A 12,034-nucleotide genomic window follows, 5' to 3' on the forward strand; every position below is an offset into this window, starting at 1 on the left:
GGGTGGCTGACTCCCATGGACCCGGAGCCAGCACCTTCGGGAGACAAGGTCTCTGATACAGATCTGGCTGACAGACCATCTAATTCAACTGCATTTCGGAACATTCACGTACATGCTTCTCTGAATTATGAGTGTTAGCCTTGGCTCAGTCATTATACTCTTGTTGCTCAATCAGAAGTTCATGTGTCCAAGCCCCACTCCTGAGACTTAAACACATAATCTGGCCTGACACTTCAGTACAATACTGTGCTGCATTGCTGCAGGTGACATCCTTCGGATGAGATATTAAACCAAAGCCCTGTCTGCCCTTGCAGGTGAATGCAAAAGATCCCATGGCACTAGTTGAAGTCGAGCTGGGAAGTTCTGGTGTCCTGGCCAATATTCATCCCTCAACCAATATCACTCAAACAGATTTTCTGGTCATTTATCTCACTGCTGTTTGTGTGACCTTGATGTGTGCAAATTTGCAAATGTGTTTCCTATATTACAAGTGACTACACTTCAAAGGCACTTCAGTGGCTGTAAAGTGCTTTGGGACATCCTGACATTGTGAAAGTTGCTGTATAGATGCAAGTGCTTTCTTTAGGTGTATGAGTTTTATGTGTATGATTATTTGGTGATTTAGACCAGTTTATTTGCAATTATATCTGATGATGGGCTGAGAACTAGTGATTTGCAGTATTATTTATAAACAACCTCCCATGATTAAAGCATGTGGCATCTTTTCTCAGACCAAGGAAAGACTTCAAGTCTCAGACCCGTTTGCAATGTTCGCGCACGCGCAGTAGGGGCGGGCCGGCGAGTCCTGAGCGGATCGCTGAAGCGGGGCGGGGGCGGGGGAGGTGCGTGATGACGTGGCACGCAGCGGGCGAGCCAGCGAACGCTATGAGAAGGCGGCTGGGCGAGGATGAGCTCAGGTAAGGGGGTGAAAGACTCCGGGGATCAGTGGAAGGGGGTGAGTCTGGTCCAGAGGTGCCGCACAGAGAGGCGTCGGGAGGGCCTTGCCTCGTTGCGCATCTGCCTCTCGTTCACAGCTGGTCCGGAACACACCGCACCCAGCAACTCCTTGGCAACCCGGGGGGGGGGAGGGGGCGGTTAATAAGATGCGGCGGTGAAGGACCTACTCGACCCTAGCAGGCACTGCACAGGGTGAGATATCCTTGTAGCAAAGTCTCTACAGCTGATTCAGTGATGGATGTTTACTGTCGGTAAATTGCCCCTTTCAGGGATTCAAATCAGTATTGCAATGGTCATTCTTCAATAGGAGACCATTTATTATTTATTTGAGTCCATGCTTTATAACATTAGCAACTATATAACATTAACAATTAATATAGCAAGATACCCCAAGGTATCTGAATGAGAATGGGGGTTGAGGAGTGAGGAATTCAGGGGAGTATCTGAAAGTTCAGTTGAAGAGCTAGGTTTTAAGAAGACACAAATATAAGTATTCTTGCTATGCAATTTATTTTGTTTTAATTAAATAAACTCTTAAAATGCATGAGAACTAAGGTGAACAATTATGTTCCATTAGATGGTGTATATGGTTTCTACACCATTGTCATTTGATTCACATTTGGTGTAGTTCAATCCTGATAAATACTGACCTAGTAGGTTTGCAGTCAAGTTTCCTGTCTATTCATAGATTCATTTTTTTGCAGAGCATGCTACCTTTTGATTGTCAACATTAGTACCAGAGAACCAAAGATAAATCAGTAATTCTGGTTGGTGTTGTGTATATTGTCTGTGTTTTACAGAATTTATTTTCCAATTCAGTGCATATTTAAGAATAGATAAGAATGTACAAGACTGTTAGAGACCAGAGCTTTCTATTTGGACCAATGTTCAAAAGGTACCTGACAGTACTTACTTTAATTGTTTTCTCCCCAAATATCTATCCATGTCCCTCTTGAATGTACCAACATCATCTTTCTCCTTGGGCAGTTTATTCCATAGATTAACCAAGACTTAAAATTAAGCTGTGTCTTGACAGTCTGTTTGTGTGGGTAAACTGTCCACATCCTGTCCTGCACGAAGTTCTACTTGTCCACCACCCCAGCTCTTGCCAATCTCTGCTGGCACCCTGTCCCCACATTGCACTGAATTCAAAATCCTTGGCTTCAAGACCTCCATGCTGTCATCCACCATACCTTTGCAAATTCCTCCAACCTTGTGTTCCACAGTCTTCTGATTCTGGTATCTCTTGAATTCCCACTCCCCCAAACTGGTAGAGCCTTCAATTGCCTTAGCCCTAATCTGGGACTCCTTCCCTAAACCTCTCTGCTTTGCTTCTCTCCCTGCATCTGAAAGCCTTCACAAAACTGTTTTGAGTGTGTTTTCAGTCATCTCACTTATGTGAAACGCCATGGGATGTTTTATTGTGTTAAAGGTGTTATGTAAGTGCAAATTGTTGTTGATCCTGAAAATTATGTGGCAAGCAATCAGTCTGCAAGTTGGAGCAGTGAGTCTGTAAATGATGCCCAGAAATGCTCTGCTTGGATCAGTCTGAAGATCTGAGATGCACCTGAATCAGGTAATAGTCATTTGCAATTCTATAGAATAGGGGTGAGTGGGTTCACTGCCCTTCGGGGCACGGGTTACAGGGAGCGGGCAGGAAATTGGACATGAATTTAAATTTGAGGTTAGGATCAGATCAGCCATGATCTTATTGAATGGCGGAGCAGGCTCGAGGGGCCGATTGGCCTACTCCTCCTATTTCTTATGTTATGTTCTGTATAATGAGTAATGTAGGTGATTTGAATACTACATTTGGATCAGGTACTACTTTGAGTTTCTCTGGATTTTTTAATTATGACCATTATTGTGTGCATTTCAACTTGTACTGTTGTATTGGTTGAAAGAGTGATGATACAGTGTTGGCTCTGAGATCGCAATAAAGTATTATGGTGGAGATCTGTTCTGTGTCTATTGGAGTGGGAAAAAACAGGTAGCAGTGCAATTATAGATTCTGTTCTTTATAATTTGGGTTGTGTTTAGAAAGATCATTTGGAGCAGGGTGAAATAATGAGAGAGGCCTGTATATAGCACCATATTGCAGTACATCCCAGTGTGCTTGTGTGAGAGCACATTACCCACATCCTGTTGCATACCAGGTCCCACTTGCTGATCTCCACTCGCTCCCTGTCCACCAGTGCTTCATATGTAACAAATTAGTTTTTGAAGTGAAGCCACTCTTGCAATGCTGGTGATGTGCTGTTGTTTATATGTCTGTCACTGATGGTGTGAACAATTTGCAGCAATGTGGGCATCACAACATTAAAGTGCATTGGCTTAAGTGTGATTTTTTTTTTTTCTCTCTCGTGCGCTGGTATCAATATTCTAAATGAGCCTGATGACAACACTGTGAACATAAGAAATAGGAGCAGGAGTAGGCCATACGGCTCCTCGAGCCTGCTTCGCCATTCAATAAGATCTTTGGCCTCAATTCCACTTTCTTGCCTGATCCCCATTTCCCTTGATTCCCCAATTTGTTGATATTTGTTGAAATATATGAAAAATAAAAATATGGAACTGATTACGTTAGCTGAGTTTTCGTGTGATTTGGTGTATTATTGATCTTATTGATCCATCCGTCGATGAGTTTGGTTATAGGTGAAAGATGAAGTTTTCTATTTCTGACTGGGCCAACTCATGTCTCAGTTGAAGATGGGCTACAGTTTCTTGAGCAATGTATCCCATGTTTTCAGATATCTAAATTTTTCAGCTGTTTTGGGGAGTTTGGAAGAGATGCAATAAACTCTTACAGAAGGGACAAATCTGTACGGGGCCCGCAACATAAATCTACCCCTAAATTTGGCACAAGATTGGCAAGCCTTACTCTAGGGGCATCTGTAGTTCAGGCATTGAGAAAGTGATGTCTGAGTGTTTTATATTGATAAAACTGGCTTCTCATAGAGTCATAGTCATACAGCACGGATAGAGGCCCTTCGGCCCATCGTGTCCGCGCCGGCCATCAGCCCTGTCTACTCTAATCCCATATTCCAGCATTTGGTCCGTAGCCTTGTATGCTATGGCATTTCAAGTGCTCATCCAAATGCTTCTTGAATGTTGTGAGGGTTCCTGCCTCCACAACCCTTTCAGGCAGTGAGTTCCAGACTCCAACCACCCTCTGGGTGAAAAAGTTCTTTCTCAAATCCCCTCTAAACCTCCCGCCTTTTACCTTGAATCTATGTCCCCTTGTTATAGAACCCTCAACAAAGGGAAAAAGCTCCTTAGTATCCATCCTATCTGTGCCCCTCATAATTTTGTACACCTCAATCATGTCCCCCCTCAGCCTCCTCTGCTCCAAGGAAAACAAACCCAATCTTCCCAGTCTCTCTTCATAGCTGAAGCGCTCCAGCCCTGGTAACATCCTGGTGAATCTCCTCTGCACCCTCTCCAAAGCGATCACATCCTTCCTATAGTGTGGCGACCAGAACTGCACACAGTACTCCAGCTGTGGCCTAACCAGTGTTTTATACAGCTCCATCATAACCTCCTTGCTCTTATATTCTATGCCTCGGCTAATAAAGGCAAGTATCCCATATGCCTTCTTTACCACCTTATCTACCTGTTCTGCCGCCTTCAGGGATCTGTGAACTTGCACACCAAGATCCCTCTGACCCTCTGTCTTGCCTAGGGTCCTCCCATTCATTGTGTATTCCCTTGCCTTGTTAGTCCCTCCAAAGTGCATCACCTCGCACTTTTCCGGGTTAAATTCCATTTGCCACTGTTCCGCCCATCTGACCAACCCATCTATATCGTCCTGCAGACTGAGGCTATCCTCCTCACTATTTACCACCCTACCAATCTTTGTATCATCAGCAAACTTACTGATCATACCTTTTACATTCATATCCAAGTCATTAATGTAGACCACAAACAGCAAGGGACCCAGCACCGATCCCTGTGGTACCCCACTGGCCACAGGCTTCCAGTCACAAAAACAACCTTCGACCATCACCCTCTACCTTCTGCCACTAAGCCAGTTTTGTATCCAAAGTGCCAAGGCACCCTGGATTCCATGGGCTCGTACCTTCTTGACCAGTCTCCTGTGGGGGACTTTATCGAAGGCCTTACTGAAATCCATGTATACCACATCCACTGCGTTACCCTCATCCACACACCTAGTCACCCCCTCAAAAAATTCAATCAAATTAGTCAGACATGATCTTCCCTTGACAAAGCCATGTTGACTATCCCTGATTAATCCTTGCTTCTCCAAGTGGAGACTAATTTTGTCCTTCAGAATTTTTTCCAATAATTTTCCTACCACTGATGTTAGGCTCACAATAGAATAATTGTAGACTCACTTTTTCATAAGTTTATGACTGCCATCGGGTTAAAGGAGATAGTTTTAGTAACATAAACAGCAAGAAATGTGGTTGTTGCTTTCCTGGAACCTGAACTATAGAAGCACCTTCTACTAAGCCATAGGATATTGAGGTTAGTACTAAGGCACATTGTTGGGGCAGAATAGAAGGAACTTTGTTCTGCATCTGACCTGTGTTGTACCTGACCTGGGAGTGCTTGATGGTGACACTGTGCCTGAAATGAAAAGTGTTCCTTTCCTGAACACTAACATCCGTCATCTTGACTAGCACAAAATTATTCCTATTAAAAAAAAATAGCAAGCTGTGTTTTGTCAGGGAGCTGGGGCATGTGCACACATAACCACTCCTACATTACAGATTACAGTAAAACCCGAGACATTACACAAAACTCTGCTGTCTGTGCAGTAACTCTCAGTTACACTGTTGCAAAGCTCAGCTTGTTTATAAATAGTTTCCCTTGAATCATCTTTATTTAAAGAATTTTTTTTTAAAAATACTATATTTTAAGCTGTTTTGTGGCAGAATGAAATCTATCAACAACCACTTCATCCTTTTATCAAAGTGTAGAAGAATAACCACATTTTGCTCCACTTGTATGTATACTGAAATATATACTAAAGGAAGCAGGGTTACCGCACAAACGCGATAAGTAACTCTTTGTTCCTTTTAACTAATGTGTTGGGATCCATTGTCACCCTATAAATATCATTCCTACCCTGTAAGGTTTGTATTTCAGCAGAATTTCCACTTTAATCAAGCTCTGCCCTTCTCCAGAGGAACAAATGGCTGGAAATTCCACCTGTCCACTTGCCATGGGTAAAATGGATTTTAAAATTAAACTTACCTCCAATTATTTTAATTAATTTTATCTTGGGTGTGAATCCCATTTCCTTCTATCTTATGATGTAATGCATTCCCACCACTAACTTTAACATTTAAATTAAATTAAAGTTAGTGATGGGAGTGCATTACATTGTAAGGTAGTAGAAGATGGGGTTCACACCCGAGATACCCCCGAACAAGCTGAGTTAACACTTTAGGGAGACAGAGTTATATATAGGGAGGGAAAATTACAAAGTGAGTTGTACAGGAGGCTTGTTCTGCACCTCTTAGTGGTCAGTTTGGAATGGAATTGTTAGAAGTCCTATGCTCTTACCCACTTGGCCCCTCAGCCAAGGATAATAGGTGGTGTGGAGAGACCCAAGGCAGAGGAGGATAAAACTGGGAACTGATCCTAGGTGGATCTTGCTCTTGATTGATGCAAGGACATGGCAGGCAGTTTTGAGGAATGGGAATAGCCTCATTCTGGATTCAAATTGTTTACCCAATTGTTTTACAGTCTTCAACATTGGAAATCTCACACCCCACCTAACTCAGTGTGGGTGTGAGTCTGAACTTGTAGCATAAGGGCCATTTCACGAGGGATTTCTGTGCACTTCTGAAGACACTTGAGCTCTTCCCGAAGAAGCTTGATTTGTTGGACTTGATTCGCTGAGAATGCAGGCAGTTGGAATAAGCATTCATGTGTGGACATCAATAAAGTTGTGAAGGGATGTGAGTCTAAAGACTGAGGTTTGAATTTAGTTGGTTCATCAGCTTGTGTTCGTTCTAATGCCTTGATGTGCTGAGGAACGTGTTCTTTGATTGTACAAACAAACATTATTGTTTAACAACTTATTTTTTTATTGATTAATTTGAAGGAGACTTCCTTAATGGGGAAGCCTTTATTGATTTTTTTTTTGAAATAATTAATTTATGAACTCTGTATAGACGCTCCATGAGTGATCCTTTTCAAGGACTGCAGCTAGCTTGTTGGGGTGGTTGTGTTTTGAATCTCCCTTCTCTCCTCCCCTCGCTTCCCTACTGCATGACACAAATGTGCTAAAAGGTGAAGGGGGAGCTAAATTCCACCTATTGATTGCTCTCTTCCTACTTTCCTGCCCACCTCTTCTCACCCAGGAAGGGGTGGGAGGGAGAAGTGCTGAATATTGCCTGCAGCGGTACACCTGAAATCAGGAGCTCAAGGTTGTGAGGAATTAAACCAGTGAGCCTCGCTGCCATTCATGCATGTTGGTGTTTTAAAGTGCTATGTTTTTATTTTATTCCTCCCTAAAGTTTGTAGAGGAACACCGCAGCAGTGGAACTTGGTCATATGCACAGCAGCTTATGATGAAAAGCAGTATTATAAAAATGTGATATCAGGGTGGTGCTGCTGTGGTGTAATATAATCCAGTACACAAAGAGAAAATGCAGAAATGCGACAACTTCATTCAGCTGAATCGGAGCTCATCAGATGGTCCAGTTATTGTAGATTTCCTTTTTAAGTAAGTTAGCTACTTTTTATACGTACTGTCCAGCCCCTATGCTCAGCCTTATCAGTGGGTTAAAATTCACATCCAGAACTCCTGACTGTCATTATGCTATCTACCAGAAACAGTGGCTTTTTCCAAAGCAGATTTTCTTTGTGCTTTGTCTCTGGCTACAATACGTTTGGATGGAGGGTTAAAGAATTTTATTACCTGCCTCAGCCTTTCCTCTTATGCGAGCCTAGAGTTAGTGTGGTGGGCATATTACTAATATTGACAATGCTAATTCATTCATTGAATGGTACACAACTGTGTGCAAGTCGTGTATATTGAGCCCTGTGTAAGTTGTGTATGTGTGATGTGGAGATGCCGGTGATGGACTGGGGTGGACAAATGTAAGGAATCTTACAACACCAGGTTATAGTCCAACAGTTTTATTTGAAAATCACAAGCTTTCGGAGGCTTTCTCCTTCGTCAGGTCACCTGACAAAGGAGAAAGCCTCCGAAAGCTTGTGATTTTTAAATAAGGTCGTGTATATTCAACCTTGCACAAGTCCCTGAATGTACTGTAAACCAGGAGTTCCTCAGGGCAGTGTCCTAGGCCCAACCATCTTCAGCTGCTTCATCAATGACCTTCCTTCCATCATAAGGTCAGAAATGGGGATGTTCGCTGATGACTGCACAGTGTTCAGTTCCATTCGCAACCCCTCAGATAATGAAGCAGTCCGAGCCCGCATGCAGCAAGACCTGGACAACATCCAGGCTTGGGCTGATAAGTGGCAAGTAACATTCGCGCCAGATAAGTGCCAGGCAATGACCATCTCCAACAAGAGAGAGTCTAACCACCTCCCCTTGACATTCAACGGCATTACCATCGCCGAATCCCCCACCATCAACATCCTGGGGGTCACCATTGACCAGAAACTTAACTGGACCAGCCATATAAATACTGTGGCTACAAGAGCAGGTCAGAGGCTGGGTATTCTGCGGCGAGTGACTCACCTCCTGACTCCCCAAAGCCTTTCCACCATCTACAAGGCAAAAGTCAGGAGTGTGATGGAATACTCTCCACTTGCCTGGATGAGTGCAGCTCCAACAACACTCAAGAAGCTCGACACCATCCAAGATAAAGGAGCCCGCTTGATTGGCACCCCATCCACCACCCTAAACATTCACTCCCTTCACCACCGGCGCACTGTGGCTGCAGTGTGCACCATCCACAGGATGCACTGCAGCAACTCGCCAAGGCTTCTTCGACAGCACCTCCCAAACCCGCGACCTCTACCACCTAGAAGGACAAGAGCAGCAGGCGCATGGGAACAACACCACCTGCACGTTCCCCTCCAAGTCACACACCATCCCGACTTGGAAATATATCGCCGTTCCTTCATTGTCGCTGGGTCAAAATCCTGGAACTCCCTTCCTAACAGCACTGTGGGAGAACCGTCACCACACGGACTGCAGCGGTTCAAGAAGGTGGCTCACCACCACCTTCTCGAGGGCAATTAGGGATGGGCAATAAATGCTGGCCTCGCCAGCGACGCCCACATCCCGTGAACGAATATATAAAAAAAATCACTTGTTTGCAAGTTGTTGTGATGTTTCTCCTCGGGAACAATCTTATTTTTTGCCTGTTTTAGATTACTTGCTCAAATTTCACACCTACTCTTTAATTTTGTGCATCTAAATGTCCCAGTCACTTTGGGGCTTCTGATCAATACCCATGTTTTTGTTTAAATGCTTATTGTAGCAGATCCTCCAGATCAGATCCTGAGGTAATCTGTGTACTGTGGGAGCTTTTGTGCGATATATAACCCTCTTGCACAGTTTGCAATCTCAGCATTAGAGAAAGTCTATTCTAATATCTATCCTGATAACATTAAAACTTTTTGGACTGGGGGCTCAGTGTAAAAAGAGTCACTGACTTCGAGAGTAGGTGGAGAAAATAGGAATTGAAAAGCACATGGTTGAAAACATGTTGCACAGGGGTATCCTGCAGACTGAAATGTGTTACAAGGCTGTAATATGCTGAGTTGCTGTTCTCTTGTTACTGTCGCTGTTTTGATAAATTCTGCTGCAAGTCTGCATTATGAGTGGAAGAGGTAACTTAGCAGATTATGATACTCAAACCTGGGTTAGCAGGTAAGATGATAGGAAGGGAGAGCTTATATTGAGTAACACTGATCTGTTCTATAGAACTGGAACACAGCTGGATGTCAGGTGAGGACTGACCTGACATCCATGCCCCGTGTGGTCAAATAGCTTTCTGATACTCACTGTCTATGCTCATATGAAAGTATGTATACCCATGGAACTGTACCCCAACAAGAAGTCAACACGTTGGGGAGAGGAAGGAAGGAAAGAAATTGGCATGCAAAGACGGAACAAAGTCGTTGCAGAATATTAGTATATGTAGGAATGGCGCAGGTCTACAAAAGGCCTTTGTGGTGCGGTGTAGTAGATGGGGATTTGCGTCAATCCAACAGAGTGGAGGTCATAGCTGAAGTATGCAAACCATGTATTATTAAAATCAAGCCCAATACCTAAGCCATATATGGCACAGAATGTATTTACCTTACAGAGGTCAGCCTGAGCTTCCACCTATACACACCTAGAATTGACCTAATGGGCCCGATATTACCAGGGCGACGGGTTCGTGGCGGGGGGGCGATTGGGCACGTGGGTAACGCGCCCGGTGAAATCAGTCTATCCCGAACGCAATCGCAGGCTGATTGGATCCACTTACCTCTTGTTCCGGGTTCTCCGCTGCTAAGCTGCGCGGCGGGCAGACTGCGCATGCGCAGTAAGGTCTGTCAGCTGGAGGAGCTCTCTTTAAAGGGGCAATCCTCCACTGACTGATGCTGCAAGAAATAAGAAAAATTACAGCATGGAGCAGCCCAAGGGGAAGGCTGCTCCCGGGTTTAATGATGCCTCACTCCAGGTATCATTGGATGGGGTGAGGGGGAGGACAGAGATCTTACCCTCCCCCCGGCGGGCGGGAGGAAGCGGCCTGTCTCTGCCACCAAGAAGGCCTGACTCGAGGTGGCAGAGGAGGTCACCTGCACCACCAACGTATCGCCCACCTGCATACAGTGCAGGAGGCGCTGCAATGACCTAAGTAGGTCAGCCAAAGTGAGTACACTTACTCATTCCCCTACACTCCGTCTGCCACATCACCACCCTCACCCCACATCTCCTTCTGCACTGCCAACACTACTCTGTCACATCACCCCTCACACCCACTCAAACTTCATCCTCATCTTACCTGCACTTACTCACCTCGCCAGTACTCATCCCGCCACTACCACTCAACCCAATCCTCATACAATCTCATGGCTCTATCTCATACTCACCCTCTCATGCATCTCTTTCACAGTCAGCCTCACTCAACCTGCCACTACCTGTGCTGCAGCCACAGGGCATGCATCACATATGTGCAGTAGGCAGCGTAAGGCAAACGTGTCGTGAGCATGAAGGGGATGCATAAGGGTGTTTGAGGGTTTGTCTTGGTTTTTACTTATAGTTAATTTCTGAGCAACTGACATTACATATTATATTGGCACCACTACTGCCACGTCTTTGCGATTCTTGTCTGGTTTGTGCAATAATGCCCTTTCAGGAGGATCACAATGAAGACCCACAACTGATGCCACCCATTTTGTCACTGCAGAGTGTGTGTAGGTGTATTTGCAGGGCTCTTTTGTGCAGACGACTGAGAGACGTCGGCGATGTCCCCAGTGGCACCCTGGAAGGATGTGGAGGAGAAGTTGTTGAGGGCAGTGGTAACTTTGACAGCGACAGGTAAGAAGATGGTGCTCTGGCCAGCCAGGAGCAGCTCGGCATGAAGGAGGCTGCAGATGTCCACGACTACATGTCGAGTGACTCTGAGCCTCCATGTGCACTGCTGCTCAGAGAGGTCCAGGAAGCTGAGCCCCTCGGTCTGTGGACCCTGTGGTGAGGGTAGTGCCTTCTGCGACGCATCTCTCTCTGCGGTTGCCCTCCCTCCTGCTGTGCAGGTGGATGTGTCACAGCACTGTGTTGTGGAGCTCCACGTGTCAGAGGTGGACGGCGAGGCTGGTGATGCTGTTTGCCCTCCGAGGAGGTCATGACTGCAGCTACGGCGGCCCCCATCTGGAAGATGTACATCTGAGGGGGTCTGCAAGGTAGGTACATGTGTCTGGACACCGGGGTAAGTGCGCAAGTTGGTGAATTTTATTGTTAGGAGGAGGGTGGTGGAGGCCAAACTTTGTCCAAAGTCTGGCCTCCACCAATGAGTGAGGGTCTTTTTCCCTCCCCCCCGCCCTGCCCTGCCCACCTGTCAAATGGACCTTTGCAGCTGCCACAGGCTGATGGCTGCAACACGTCCATTTGAACCGGGAGTGTTTTCCCCAGTAC

The 12,034-nt window shown here is 45.3% G+C and overlaps 1 protein-coding gene across 3 annotated transcripts in view; it reads left to right on the plus strand.

Annotated features, from left to right (window-relative positions):
* Positions 1–846: 846 nt before the first annotated feature.
* The window catches only part of atp13a2 (ATPase cation transporting 13A2), an 82,187-nt gene continuing 70,999 nt past the window's right edge, over positions 847–12,034 (plus strand). For all 3 annotated transcript variants that reach the window (XM_067970547.1, XM_067970548.1, XM_067970549.1), the window contains exon 1: positions 847–917. In XM_067970547.1, the coding sequence (XP_067826648.1) occupies positions 908–917 (10 nt within the window). In that variant the 5' untranslated portion in view covers positions 847–907. The remainder of the gene's footprint in view (positions 918–12,034) is intronic.

The sequence above is a fragment of the Heptranchias perlo genome, chromosome 32 (assembly GCF_035084215.1).
Source record: "Heptranchias perlo isolate sHepPer1 chromosome 32, sHepPer1.hap1, whole genome shotgun sequence".
Classification (NCBI taxonomy): Eukaryota; Metazoa; Chordata; class Chondrichthyes; order Hexanchiformes; family Hexanchidae; genus Heptranchias; species Heptranchias perlo.